Here is a 16,067-nt window from a genome sequence, read left to right as displayed (position 1 = left end):
GCACTGAGCTTCTCTTTCTTGCTTTTGCAGATAACCTCCGCATCCCCTCTGACTGTGTCATTTCCTCTTTCAGCTGATAAACTGGATTTATGCATTATGCTTGATCTGGTCAGAGCTGTGGAAATCGGTGTCACTCTCTTCTTCATCACATAGCTCTGACAGGTCACCTGAACGAGCTAAACGCATATAATCCAACATTAAAACCAGGGGATTCTGCTGTTATCAGACAGTGGGAAAACAGACAAATACAATTTACTCTGGATTTTCCTGAGAATTTTTTTAACCCCTTATATTGGCATAGGCCCGCCGGCAGCCATTACATATTTTAAACAGTAATATCCTATACTAAACCTAAACTAATTTTGAGAAACTATATATCATTTGAAAGCTTAGTTTACATATTTGGTGACTGATTTTCAAAATAAATTACAGAGGAGCCGTAATTTATCAATTTGCAACAAGAATATTTTCAAGGCGTGTTCAGACCTTTATTTTGAAATCGTGATGAACGTGAAAAATCGTGAAAAAATGGTAGAAACCTCAGTTTGTTTTCATGCCAAGAGTTCAAAAGATAGCATCCTACTACTTCTGAATAGGATGTCTACTTCATAAATTGTATGAAAATTGTAAAAATAATGTTTCAAACCACATACGGAAATGGAGGCGCCCTTAGTAATGTCAACTAGTGGAAAAGTTTGGTACTGCGCCCAAACAAAATCTCACTGAAAGCTTATTTTTTGAGATATCAACCTAAAATTTGAAACACAACTTGTTCAGATTTTTGGCTTTGATTTTTTTTGCACTTTTAGAGTCCACCAGGTTTTGAAAATATATATTTTATATAAAATATGAATAATTAAATTTTTAACATTGTACATTTTCATAACCTCAAACTTCTATAACTTTTTTTTCTGTTTAACTGTCTATATTTATTTAAATTCTAAAAAAATCTGCCAAATGTCTTCTTTAAAACAAGACCAATCTTATATCTATATTTCAAAGCATTCTTGAATTACCACCATTTAAGTTCTGAATGTGCATTTTCATGTCTATTAAAAAAATAGAGGGGCCAAAGACGTTTTAAAGGAACAGTTCATCAAAAAATGAACATTTAGCATAATTTACACACCCTCATGTGGTTTCAACTGTATTATTGTCTTTATTCCAAGAAGCACAAAATGAGACAAACTCAAAATCTGAGTTGATTTTTTCCATTCCAAAAAAGTGAATGGTCTTGTTTTCAATACAATGAAAGTAGAGAGTGATTAAAACTAGTTTATCCACTATACATTCCCAGAAGATGCAAGTTTTATTCCTGTATTCCTATAAATGAATGCCTTTATTTACAGATCCCTTCTCCCTCCAGAGCAGAGCTCAAATGAACAGAATATAACAGATTTTTTTTCCCCCGTCTAAGAGCTTGGCAGAAATAATCAAACTGCTTTCCAACATGAACGTGAGCAACTGATGATAAAATATTATTTTGGGTCAACTATTTCATTAACAATTTTGGACTGGGTTGCTGCCATTGTGAAGTGATATTTGCGTCACGGCTCAGTGTGGCATGCTCGGCGGATTGCGGTATCACTAATGTATTACGGTGGTTTCTGTGATGTATAGAGTTGCTCCAAGAACTACTCAGCTGGGTTTCCTAAGGAAGCCTCATGTAGGTCATAATCCTCATATCCTGCATGACTGCAGCAGCTCAGCAAAAGAGGCCAACACAGAGGAGACTGCAGCGAAAGAAGCAAGCGAGGGAAGAATGATGTGAGAGAGAAAAGGAGAGAGTGATAGTCTAGATCGGGACAGGGGCTGATCGAGCAATAGATGGTCCTGAGGGGTAATACCAGTGAGACTGTGAAAGACAGTGTTATAGTCCTGCCAGACCACACACTGGAAAATGTTATTGCTCAGTGGTTGCTCTTACATAGCTATTTTCAAATAGATTTCATTTAGGTTTTTCTCAGATGTATGAAGTCCCTAAAGGGACATTGAGATGGGAAGACAATTTTTTTGCATTCTCTTGCAGAAAGTTCCCTGGAGAAACTGCGTTTGCTCTTAAAACCTTTGCGTTCCCTCGCAAATACGTTTGTGCTCCCCCGAGAAACTTTGTGTTCACTCACAAAGAACTCAAAAGGCTTGTGAGCGAGCACAAAGTTTCTCAGGGTAACGCAAAACATTTGAGAGAGAACCCAAAAGCATTGCCTTATTAATTTTCGACCCATCCCATATTTATTTTCACCACCATGTCCCTTTAGGGGCTCCACAGATGTTTCTGCCAAAATGCATTAGAAGAAAAAAAAAAAATACAACAAATGAGTAAATAGTTGAGTATACAGCTATAAAATTAACGTAGAAAACAGCTCAGATCATTTAATATTGGAAGTTAGAGATTTCAAATGAGTGCAATCTATTCTCAATGCTAAACTCAAGAGGAAAAACAAACATCTGAGAAGCAGAAAACATACAGTAAGCTAATTTCTCCATTTGTTTAATTGTTGTTTAATTTCTTGAAGGATGTGTCTACACATAGAGTTTAGTTCCTATATCTTACCAGGAGCGCTGGAGACGGTGGGCCAGTTCTGAACCAGAACTCCTTGAGCACCCTGCATCACGGATGACTCCTCCATGTGGACCGAGCTACACACAAATAGAGAAGAAATAATGTTATATTAAGACTATTTATTCACTCTTATTGTGTGTTCACACTTGTACTGTAGTTTGGTTCACTTCGTTCATTTGGTCCGGACCCTCCCCCCCCAAAAAAATGTAGTCCTGGACGCTTAGTGTTCACATTGCGCATTTTAACACCGAATCTAAAGATACGTAACCTAAAGGCATAAAGATGTTCACAATCTGATTGGTTGGCTTTTATTATGTTTATGCATATGATGGTATTTTGATCAGAACTTGATCAAAATATACTTGTACTTGATTAAAATGTGTAAAGGAATCAAAACAGCGTCAGGAATCCCTCCGTCACACACAAATGAAGATCTGCTGTGAGGAGACGTGGTTCTGACGCCTGTACCGAACTGTGATGGGCAACATCACGACTATGACGAGAAAAACAGAGCAATCTGTCCTTTTTCGAGTCGCATCTTCTGACATCATGTCCCGTTTTAGTTTGTTTACATGTCTTTGGTCTGTGTTGCGCTCATGTTTTATTCAAACCGCACCAGAGTTCGTTTGGAAGTTCGCTTGTTTGTTGGCACCAGGGTTTGGATAACACAGTCTCACCCCAAAACGTCACATACTGACGGGTCTTGACCATACGTCAACATACGACGAAAAGGGTACCCCTATAACGTCCATGTGTGACGATTCGGGTATGGTTGGGTTTAGGTATGCGTTAGGGTACCGCTAGGAGGCGCTGCTGGTGCGCTTATGTCTGCGTCTCATATTGACGTTAAAGGGTACCCTTTTCGTCGTATGTTGACGTATGGTCAAGACCCGTCAGTATATGACGTTTTGGGGTGAGACCGGGTTGGTTTGGACGGCAGCGTTCACACTTATTCAAATGAAGCGCACTAACAGAGCAATCACACCAGGGTTTATTTTGATCGAACCAAACATGCCAAGTGTGAACACACCCTTATAAATCAGTTAACAAATATAGATTTTTTTCATTAGTTTATAGCAATTTCCTGACTCTCTTGGACATATACACAGTTTAATGTGCTCAAAAACACCCTGCTCAAGCAAACAACAGTGAATCTTTTAGATTGCTGGTCTGAAGAAGATGTACGCTGTAGGGTCTCTTGTACGCACATATCATTCTTTACATTAATGTATATTTTTCTATTCAACATTTTATATCAAATTGTGTCAGACCCAACTCTATGAGAAAAGATTTGTCTGTAGACAATGTCTTAGACAACGTGTGGCATGAAAGGACTAAAGACTGTCTTATTCTCCTTGGCTTTTGACGTTTAACTACTGTAGGTCTGATCGTTGTGAGTGATACGCACGACGGATGATATGACTGTTTGTTATAGTTTATGATGCTATTTTATGCTTGTAAGTGCTAAAGTTGTATGATTTTTTTTTTATGTACAGCACTTTGGTCCATTATTATAGTCTTGAAAGTGTTTTATAAATACATTTGAGTTGAGCAGGGTTTGTGTTTGACCTGGGCAGAATGGTATATGTAGGTCTTCAGTGAGAATTCAGTGAGAATTGAAATCTAGAGGCTTGGATTAGAGATTAAGGATTAGAGCATGATCTTCTCTGCACAGTCACATCACCTCTGAGATTAAAGCTAACATTCCTGTGCACTCAATTTTTCACACCAAAGATTTTCTCTCTCACACAGACACAAACACACAGTTATCAGTGGGATTTTTTCGCAGGTGATCACTCTGTTTCAATTGGAAATACGCCATGTTATGAAAGTAAAATGTGCTGCAAACGGCATTGACTCTGCGTACACCCACATGTGTGTGTCTGCATCAAGAAAAAGCCTATAACAAATAGCCAGTGGCAGAAAATCAAACCGAGCAGGTTTATTTTGCTCTTAAAAAAGGGTGTTATCACTTTCCATGCTGTCTCTGTAGATCTGTATGCAGCTGGAAGTGTGTTAAGAAAGGATTAGCTCACTATGTTCAGAGTGGCTGAAAACATGAAGCATTTTAAGGTCGTTCCATAACAACATCAACGGTCATAGAAGAATGGGGGAAAATGCATTTCACACTCAAAAAAATGGTTTTGTGGCACTGTTGTTTTTACCCAATTATTTTTTGTTAAAGTAACACAGATATATTTATTTTACCTCCAAAACACTATTATATTGCGTTTAATTAACTTAACCTGTATAATTTTCCACTATACTTAATTATAAATCGTTAAACTAATGTAAAGGGTTTAATTTTGGAATTAAAAAAACCCCCCGAAGTTTACTTAATCTGTTTGCGTTGGATTACATGAATGATTTGTGTTGCATTATCTGAAACTGGGCGGTGCTTAGTTCCCAGCATGCTTTGCATATAGCTAAATGAAGAGAGAATAAATGTTGAAATTAAGTGTTATTTTATGTGTTTTTGATAAAATGAGAAAAGAGGAAGACTTGATAGTGTGTAATTGTGTTTAATATTCGATTACATTGTGATTATTAGAACCATTTAAATTACAGTGGGTTACCATTGTGGAGAAGAGTTGAGCATTTGGTTAGGGTGCGGACTGATTCAAGTAAGATAATTTCCTGTGGCTGAAGGAGCATTGTAAAACTTAACATTTAAAATGTTAATAAGTGCTCTTATTAGTTCATAGCTATAGTCTAGAAGTTCAATTGAGAAATCATTTAAGTCCATCACACTTTATTTTGTTCAGTCCAGTTATAAGTAAACAAAGCATTTTCGCTAAACTTAACCGGTTTAAGTTACAGAGAATCAATTTCATGGATTTGATTGTTCATTACTATTTTGTAATTCAGTTGTGTTGTAACAACACAAGGAGCTTACATGGAGTCAAGCAAATCCATTAATGTTAATACAACTTAATCTGCTTGTGTGGAACCACTGTCCATAATTGAATTAAGTTATTTTAAAGAGTAATTTTTTTGAGTGCAGATGGTCGTCCTTCTCTATAACAATACAGCCTTTTCTTGCACATAAACGCTAATCATGGCTTATTACCATTATAAACAATGTTATAGTAAACTTATAATAATTGACTGTTGTCCCAAGCAACCAATTTCCTACATAGCTGTGCTAGTTTCATGACTGTTAAATCAGACTCCATTTCTAACTTAATATAAAGATTTGAGCTCAAATCAACAAATCAATATTTGATATATTCTTTATTTTTTTAATTTTTTTATTTTTGGGGGAGGGGGGGGGGGATTATCTAAGTAACAAGTAGGGTAACATATAGTGAGCTGGTCATTATTGGAATATAAACATCATTCAGGAGAACAATTGATCTATCAGTTTATTGTACAAGGGTCAAAAACATTTGCAGTATTATAATGTTGAGAGTAAGCTTGGGAAAATGAAAAATGCAGGAAATTAGAGAAAAGAAGAGAACTGTATTCTATTTTTATGATAACAATACCTTGACTGTACATTATATAAACATATAAACATGATCACTTGCCTTGTGCAAGCAACAATAGGCCTACTATTAAAACGTTTTTTTTATTTTTTTATTTTTTTAAATGTTTTTTTAGAAATAAGTATTTTCTACTAGGCTGCATTTATTTGATCAAAATACAGTAAAACCAGAAATACTCTAAAATATTATCTAAAATAACTGTTTTCTAGAAAATGTATAATGTATAAAGTGTAATTTATTCCTGTGATCAAAGCTGAATTTTTAGCATCATAACTCCAGTCTTCAGTGTCACATGATCCTTTAGAAATCAGTATAATATGATTATTTGCTGCTCAAGAAACATTTATTTTTATTATCAGTGTTTGAAAACTGGATTTTTTTTGGGGGGATTCATGATGTTACAAAAGATGAAAGGTAGTTGAAGTGAAAAGTTGAATGGTAAAAGATAATTAACATAGCTTATCTATTTGATTATTTTATCACACCAGTCTTTAGTTTATTTAACTCTTCATGGGATAGATATGTATAGTTCATGTTTTTTCAAATGTGAATTCTAAAATACAAGTAATACGCTATGACATTTCTAACTATTGCAATTAACAACTAAACTGTTAAAAACCCATCCAAAATAATCCAAAAACAGGATGCAGAACACACAGTGATGGGCGGAAAACCACCATTTTATTTGCCCTCCCTCCTCTCTTCCCCCTCTCTCTTTCTCTGATGAATGTTTGCAGTCCAAGGTCAGGCGGTTACCGCTTCTATTACATGCTGTGTGTGTGTGTGTGGGGAAGCCATTTTAAAGAGCTGTGAAGCAGCAGTCAGTAAGGCTAATACATTATTAATGAGGAACACTGGACCAAATACATGATCCTCAGCTAATGTTCAAACATCCCCCACTCTCTTTCTTCCTGTCTGCTTCTCCTTCCCTCGGCCCATTTCTGCATGCATATCAATGTCATTGCATCCTCCACTGATCATTTCTCTACTTTAACATCCAAAAAGCTATTTTGGTCTAAAATCTTTTTGTCTGTGGAGTGAAAAAGTAATGCCTTTAGGAGAGAAGAAAATCTCTTTCTGAAGAAAATATATAAGTAATGTTTGCCCTTGCGAGTCTCACTCGTGTTGTCAGGCCGTTGCTAAGGTATTTTCACTGGCTTACCATTTGAGCTATTGTTCATATCATATTGCATGTCGAAATACTTGAGTGTGAAGGTTCAAATCCTTAACTCTAAGCAATAGTAAACATTAATGAAATGAAAAGCTGTGACCTACCACCAACGAAACCCTTATAAATCTGCCTTAAACTCAACAAGCAAAAGAGAGCAAGAGCATCATTAAAGTAAAATTAATTTTGCAGTGCACATAAATTGTGAGACGGGAATCTGATTTAATGCATGAGAATGATTTGCGTGGCTACATTAGCTCTCATTAAACCCTGCTGTAATTAGGAGCGAATCAGTGTACCACTAATGGAGATCAGAGGTCATTCAGTCACACACATGCATGCACACACACACGCGCACACGCACACGCACACGCACACGCACACGCACACACACACAGCTCTGGCATATGTGACACTGCTGTCCAGTCTGTTGTCTGCAATGTCCTTCGTCGCCATCATTTTGCCGACATGACTGTAGGCATTACTTCAATCGCAGCATATGACCTACTTCTGCTTCCACGGAAACAGTCGCTGTACAGCTGTACTGGTCATTCAGCGGCTGCTGTGGTGTATCTTGTGGTTGATTCAGAACGAGTGGTGGATAACTGTATCCACTGGACCAACCAGCATGGTCCAGTGATGTATGGGTAATGTAATGCCAGTGCACATGATCTTGTTTTTTAGCTAACTACTTCCATATGTAATATCTGAGAATTATGTTCTTATAGGCCCTGTTTACACCTGGATCTAATATGCGTTTTGGCCGACCAGATCACAAGTAGACGAGAGAGACACATACCTGTTTACACCAGGTGTTTTAATCTGTCTTTTTTCAACCACTTCTGTCCGGATTTATTTGAGGGGAGGGTCTATGGGCGGGTAAATGTATATGTTTTTTTTTTTTTTTTCAGATCTTTCGATCTAATGGATAAAATAAGCGTGTGTAATTTACACATAAATGCGCCCGTAGATGACGGAAAAACATACGGAGAGCAGCAGCTTTCGGTTCTGCTCTGACCAGCCACAACACCAGCCGAACGCCTTAAGTGTGTGTTAGAAATCAATGGTGAGAGAACATTGTGTTTGGTTTGTTTTTCATCTTTAAACCAAACTCGCGTCTTAAACAACGTTTAAATCCCGTCTGGCTAGCGCTCTTCCCATAATGTTTGAGCATTAGGTCTGAGTAGATGGACTTTTAGTGACTGTTCGAACACATTCGGCAACATGAGCGTTTACACTACGAAAGCAATCCAGTCTAATGAGTTTTCGACTACATCTGGAAGTGGTTGAAAGTGGACAAGCTCAAACCGGTTTAGACCCCGTTTACATCTGTATTTAGCGTCGTCCACTTGTGATCTGATCGACCAGAACGTGCCAGTTCAGTTCAGTTCAGTTCGACCGTGTCTGTATTCTATTCTATTCTATTCTTACCTTCCTTTCACCCAATTCAGCGATTTAAAGTCATTATCTATCTATCTATCTATCTATCTATCTATCTATCTATCTATCTATCTATCTATCTATCTATCTATCTATCTATCTATCTATCTATCTATCTATCTATCTATCTATCTATCTATCTATCTGCTTGTCCATCTGTCTGTCTGTCTGTCCATCCATCCATTTATTTTATTTATGTATGCCCCTTTTAAAGTAATGTGGCATATTCTGCAACAAAAACAAAAAATTAGGACAACAAAACCAATAAACTCTTACCTTTGCATTCCTGCTCTGAGAGAGGCTGAATATCTCCAGTCTGCACTAGGAACTTTAGGCTAAGAAAGACAGAAAAAGAGAGACAAAGAAATGACGTTAAGTGCTGGAACGCTTAAAAAACAATAGTATCTCATTAATTATTTATGCTGGAGTGTATGGTCATGATGGCTGCAGAACTGGGGCTTTGGAGAAAAGGCTTAGAGTTAGGTCTTAACACACACACACACACACAGACACACAAACTTCACTGATAAATTGAGATGCTCATCACCCAAAAGATCTGAACCAGCCAGACCAACCATTCAAACAAACAGACACAGGGACAGATCAAGGGCATAAAACCCCGGAGGAGCAGTAGCAGAAGGGGGAGATCGATCTGAATGAGTCTCCTCAGGGAGAGAGAAACTGAGGCATATCTGCAGTCAAAATGCACGAGGCGAGGTATTATTTTTTTACTGTAAACAGCTTACTATTAGAAAAAATTATCCTGTTGCTTGCATGCAGTAGGCTAAAGAGAATATTGGGACGTCCCAATGCAAAAACCTATAATGGCCCTATAGACCCAGACTTCTCAAACCTGTCCTGGTATAGATATTCATAAGTCGGGTTGGATACAAGCATCTGCAAAGTGAATATCTCTCACACACATCTCCTGGTGGACATTCATCAATGTGAAATCCAATTCGCTGTGTAATCAGCGGGGCCTGCTCTCCACACAACACGCAAACACACACATCCATCATAGAAGCCTGCAAAACAACTACAATACACACCTGCTACTGGTCATGCAAAAAAATCATACCTAGCTGGAACCTTTCATATTCTGTACAAACTCTCAAATAAAAACTTTTCCAAATAAAGACTGAATAAAAATCAGTTACAAAGGAAGAGTCAAACCTCTAATACTAAGAGAGAGAAAAAACAGGCATAATGTACAATGACTCATTCAATATATGAGTAAATAAGGGTATGCAGTAGGAAGAATTTTGAAAGATTTGGGATGAAGAATACAAGGGTTAAATAATGTGCAGAAATTACAGACACTCAAATCAAGTGAATATGAAAACAGTAGGTTGCTGAGCAAAGAAACTGGGGATCTGTTTTTTATTCATCTCACAGGTCTTTGATTTATCACTCACTGTGTGTGTATGTGTGTGTGTGTGTGTGTGTGTGTGTGTGTGTGTGTGTGTGTGTGTGTGTGTGTGTGTGTGTGTGTGTGTGTGTGTGTGTGTGTGTGTGTGTGTGTGTGTGTGTGGAGAAGCAAGGTAATGAGTTCAGTCTGATCGCGTCTCACCAGCAGTTCCTTACTCTTTTTCTCATTTTCTCTCTCTCTCTCTCTCTCTCTCTCTCTCTCTCTCTCTCTCTCTCTCTCTCTCTCTCTCTCTCTCTCTCTCTCTCTCTCTCAGTTCTCTTCTGAGTGGACACACCTCGCCTAGATACAGCATTCGCACCTCTGCACCAACCAATCACAATCCTTCCTTCCTTTTCTTTCCACACCAAACCACCCAATCAGCCACCAGAAACCGCTCCACTGCCACTTAATCACACACTGGGAGAATAAACATGACTGACATTTAATGAGAAAAGCTGAAATGAGCCAGTAATTACTTCACAAATAAGAGGCGCTCACACGTTTTCTCATCCAGTAATCCCTGAAACACTCACAACTTGATCAACGAAATAACATAAATGCACTCAGTTTGTAATGATGATCTCTGGTGAACTAACAGAGCAGATACTGAAGGCTTTGTTTGTAATAAATTGTTGGTCATACTAAGGCTTGACAAACTGACAAAACTCTGCAGCAAAAAATTGCTGATGAGGAAATCAGCTAATCTGTTGAGAAATGGCACGTAACTCATTGGCAGCAGGATCTAAATATAAAATATTAAGATTTTTTCCACTGTGAAATTTCATGACAATTAATCCTTCTCTTTGATTTTTTCTTATAATTATTCTGAATAGTGATTCTCATTATAGATTTACTCAATGTACTCAAGTTTCCTGTTATTCACCCATCTAACAGTCTAAATATCATCAGATATGGACTTGCTATCTTGAGGTACCCGCTTTTTTCCCACATTTTCTGAAACACTAATGAGAAATGTGCAGACAATGTGACATTTAAAGGATATTTTAATACATTTATCCTTAAAGAAAAACAACTAATCATGCTAATCAAAACTAATCATAACTGATCAAAAAAAAAAATCATGCTGAAATTTAATACAAAACTATAAACATAGACCCTAAACATATAAACCATCCATCCATCCATCTATCCATCCATCCATCCATCCATCCATCCATCCATCCATCCATCCATCCATCCATCCATCCATCCATCCATCCATCCATCCATCCATCCATCCATCCATCCATCCATCCATCCATCTATCTATCTATCTATCTATCTATCTATCTATCTATCTATCTATCTATCTATCTATCTATCTATCTATCTATCATCAGGGGACCAACCATACTAGCTTAAAGGCCTATCAACTGGGTTTGGTGGATGAAGTCCAATATGAAGTTGCTTAACTAAACGAAGCTAGGCTGGAGAGTCTCTCTTGAGAGATTTTAGTGTGGGTACAGAGAAACTGGAGTGTTGTTTGAGCTTCACACCTCTAAATATAAACACACCCAGCTGTCCTGAAACAACGCACTGCAGAACAGGCTGGAGAGAGGGAGAGAGAGAGAGAGAGAGATAGAGAGAGAGAGAGAGAGAGAGAGAGAGAGAGAGAGAGAGAGAGAGAGAGAGAGAGAGAGAGAGAGAGAGAGAGGAAATGCAATTTGGTGACAGATGTAAACATGTGGAGAGAGTCTCTGATATGGCAAATCATCATAACCACACACACAAACACATGCATTCTGCAGTGCACACTAAAGACTGCTGCTGTGAATTAATGAGGCACAAAAAGAAAAAAGTAAAAATGCTCCAATACAACAGCAGGCAACCATTACCGAGCCCTGATATATATTCAAAGCAAGAGCTTTCCGGTGCTGAAAAAAGGCCTGTACTGCAAACAGTCAGCAGACAACTTTAGTACACTGTAAAAAATATGTACTTTTTGAAGTTGTAAATAAAACAAAGATTATTGGAGTTGTTTTACAAGAACACATATGTATAGTATTTCTTTAAAATTTCACATGTATTTCAATGCGTTACTTTCTGTCTCTTTGTAATTAATTGTGAAATACTAGTGATTTCTAAATGAAAATTGTTTCTACACTATTTTTTTTTTCTTGTGTATTTGGAAGCAACAACAACAAAAATGCCAAAGCTACTCCTAAATCACCATCATATCTGAGAGTGAAAAGGCACCAGATTAGCAAAAGAGAACAGATTTTCTCCTCACTTCATGCATAGATGGATGATTCACTTGATGAATGCTATAAGAGTGTGGGCACTGCACACACCTGTATTGCCGTAGCATCGGGCATGCTCAGTCTGCGCACAAACTGCCCGCTCTGTCCTGTAAAGAAACGGTCTGCCCCCGAACCCCAAGTCCCACTCATCGGCCGGCCCGTATTGTAGAACATAAAAGTGTCACTTCCTGATGTTGCAGTCAGGCAGGTCTTATAGCAGTACGTTTTAGTTAGAGAGCCGTTTCCTCGGACTTCGATGTACCGCGGCTCCACTTTCAGATCTCTCCGCATCACCGCGGACTGTTGCTGGAACGTGACCCCCCCAGCAGCGCCGCCACCTCCACCTGTGGCTCCACCTGCTCCACCACCTCCTCCACCTCCTCCACCACCACCATCTTTGGTTGCTTTCTTCATCGATGACTTCTTTTTCTTCTTGGACACACAGCAAGGCGAGCAGGAGCAAGCGTCTGGTTTGCTGCAGTAGGCATGGCAGCGAACAATTGCAAGGACGAAGATAGTGAGCAAGAAAACAAAGGTGGTGGCACTGAGAGCAATGAGAAGATACAGGGTCACTTCGGAGAACATCATTGTGCCATGTGGTCTGATTATGCGTTTTGGGTCTGGGGCCACTTTGGGTGGGAGCTCCATGACGCCGACGGTGATCGTTGTAGATGCGGAGCGAGGAGGCAAACCATGATCGCGTACATGCACTGCCAGGCTAAAGACAGTGGAATTGTCCTCGAAGACTCTCCGGGTAGTGCGGATCTCACCTGTGTGCTCGTGCACCTTAAACAAGTCCAGTTCAGGCGCGTGATGGAGGCTGTATAGCAACCAGGCATTTTCCCCAGCATCTAAGTCCCAAGCCAGCACACGTGAAACAAGGACGCCCGCCTCCGAGTTACGCAAAATAGTCTCTGTGGAGTGTGAGCCGTTCGCCGCCGGGCGAACAAACTTCGGGCTGTGGTCGTTGGTGTCCATGATGTAAATATAGACAGTTGCCACCCTGCTCAAAGGAGGTACACCGTTGTCTTGAGCTTTAACCTGGAAATGAAACTCACGCAGCTTCTCAAAGTCAAACGATCGCAGTGCGTACACCTCGCCTGTGGCAGGTTTGACAGAAACATACGATGTCACGGAAATACCATGGTTGTTGTCGTTGAGGACGGTGTATGTGATGCGAGCGTTCTCTCCGGCATCGGGGTCCGTTGCCTTGATGACGCACAGAGGTGCACTGACCGCATTGTTTTCTGAGACATAAACAGTGTATGAAGTCTGTTTAAAACGTGGTGGATTGTCGTTGACATCTGCCACTTCTACTCGTATCGTCATTGACGACGAAAGAGGAGGCGTTCCACCATCCATGGCTGTAACTGTGACATTATATGATGATATAGTCTCACGGTCCAGGAAGGCTGAGGTAACAATGGTGTAATGATTTCGGAATGATTTGATTTTAAAGGGCAGGTCAGGGGGGATGATATCCAAGCTGACCTGTTTGTTTTGTCCAGAGTCTTTGTCATTTATGCTGATTAAACCCACCACAGTGTCTGCCCGAGCGTCCTCTCGAACTGGGCTGGAGAGAGAGGAGAGCACAATCTCAGGAGGGTTATCATTCACATCCAACACCTCCACCACCACTTTACAGTGCACTGCTACGGCCCCTTGACCTCGATCTGCTGCCTGGATGTACATCTCGTAGGTGTTGGTTTCTTCATAGTCCACATTGCTCATTACTCGAATTTCCCCACTGTCTGTGTCTACAGAAAACATCTGCCTCACTCTATCTGGCGTGTACGAGCTAAAAGAGTAATACACCTCCCCGTTGGAGCTTTCATCTCTATCGGTGGCGTTTAATTTAATCACCAGCGCGCCAACGGGAGAGTTTTCCCGCAGTTTCACTTTATATACGGAGCTGTCGAAGACTGGCACGTTGTCATTGGTATCCAAGACGCGCACGTTGATTTTGGCTGAGCCTGAGCGCGGAGGCGATCCGCCGTCAGTAGCAGTGATTAGAAACTGGTGAGACTGCGAAAGCTCGCGGTCGAAAGGTTTTTTCAGCACGAGCTCTATGTGTTTTCCATCTGCAGGTGGTTTGGTTGAGTCGAGCGCCAGGTGTTCGTTTGAGGTGAGGCGATAATGGCGCACGGAATTTGAGGCGTCGTCAGAATCCTGCGCACCCTCAATGGAAAACCGCGCGCCTGGCTGTGCGCCCTCGGAGATCTCCAACTGGTACTCGTCTCGAGGGAAAAGCGGCGAGTTGTCATTTGCATCCAGAATCTCAACATCCACGCTGTGCTGTTCAAATGGGCTTTCTAACACCACGTCGAGACTAAGCGTGCAGGTCCCGCTGAATTCACAGAGCGTTTCGCGGTCAATCCGGTCGCTTATAACAAGCTTACCAGTTTTGTGGTTGATGTTGAAGTATCGCCTCGCACTGTCGGAGCTGATTCTAATCCGACGCGCCGAAAGCTTTCGCAGCTCCAGCCCGAGATCCCGAACAAGATCCCCAACGACAGTTCCGCTCTCCAACTCCTCCTGAATGCTGTAGCGAATTTGTGCATTTGTAAGGACACTTAATAGAACAATGAGGAAACATAAACAAAGAGGCACGTTCTCTTTTATGCAGCTACATCGCCCTGCAACAGCCATCGCAAGCTGGCAACATCCACAGACGGATTAAAAACCACTTTCCACCTTTAGAGCTCGCCGCGCAACAGCTGCAAAGCACGGCATCCAAAAAACGGGCAGACTATGTGCAGGATGACCAAAGTCTCCGCTGCGCTTGCCTTTTCACACAGACATTTTCCTGCTTCATCCATATTCTCTCTTTTGTTTGCGCCCCAGCTCTTTTTTCTTCCCTCCTCTCCGCGAAGCCGACTCTTGTTTCCCCTCACAAGGGTGCTGCCTATTGCTCCCCCTCTCTCTCTTTTTCTCTCTCTCTCCTGTCCCCCTCCCTCACCCAGTGCTGTACAGGCGGGGGATGGGAGAAACGCGCTCTAACCAGCGCAGCTCACTGCATTTCAGCACCTCCGAACAAAAACACCGACAAGCCTATTAACAAGCAGATGCACCACGAAGATTTAAAAATGAAAAGTATATTAATGAAAATATTGCTTTCTTTAGCCTTTACAACATTAGTCTTGTTTTCAAAACATTCTCATTAATATCGATTGAAAACACGGCTGCATTCAATCACAGAGACAGTGCCACCGCCCTTTTTTTCATTGTCTCCTCTTAGCGCACAACTGAGGTGACTAAATTGAATTCTATACAGAATATGTATTTCTTATTAAATTACATTTCACCTTAATAAGAGCAATTGTTTTTATATTATCACAACGACTTTTAATGAACATAAAATACTGATTGACAGTATTGACTCGTTTTTTCCTCTCTTTCTCTCCTTTAATCTCAGAAAGCCCTCTCACTGCTCACCGTCTATGTTTTCGATACTGCTGACAGCTCTTATAGTTATAGCCGTCAGCACTGACTGGCCGGCCACTCACTCGCTCTTTCTACTGTCCCCAAATCTGAGAGATTAAATTGTCACCGATTACAAATGAAGCATCTCGGACTGCTGTGCCTCTCCCACACACTTCCTTCTAATCACTCGCTCCTCTTTTGCGGTTATATCATGGTGCTCATCCACTTGTTCTTTTTTTATGCACAAAACAGGTGCAAGGACAAACATTCTGATCCAAGCCAGTCCACCATCTTAATGCATCTTTCCTCCTCTGTAGCGTTGATCTATCTGACCGTA

The 16,067-nt window shown here is 40.3% G+C and overlaps 1 protein-coding gene across 8 annotated transcripts in view; it reads right to left on the bottom strand.

Moving 5' to 3' along the window:
• Window positions 1-16,067, bottom strand: part of LOC307008668 (protocadherin alpha-C2-like) — a gene marked incomplete at its 5' end in the record, with an annotated part of 159,621 nt that overhangs the window by 11,506 nt on the left and 132,048 nt on the right. For 7 of the 8 annotated variants that reach the window (XM_079631670.1, XM_079631666.1, XM_079631668.1 and 4 more), the window contains 2 exons: window positions 2,555-2,640; window positions 8,936-8,994. In XM_079631670.1, the coding sequence (XP_079487796.1) occupies window positions 2,555-2,640; window positions 8,936-8,994 (145 nt within the window). Of the gene's footprint in view, window positions 1-2,554; window positions 2,641-8,935; window positions 8,995-12,358; window positions 15,196-16,067 lie in introns of those variants that run through there. The other variant, XM_079631663.1, reaches the window with a different exon arrangement.

This window comes from Phoxinus phoxinus (genome assembly GCF_949152265.1).
Source record: "Phoxinus phoxinus genome assembly, chromosome: 12".
Classification (NCBI taxonomy): domain Eukaryota; kingdom Metazoa; phylum Chordata; class Actinopteri; order Cypriniformes; family Leuciscidae; genus Phoxinus; species Phoxinus phoxinus.
This window is presented reverse-complemented; position numbering and strand designations above follow the sequence as displayed.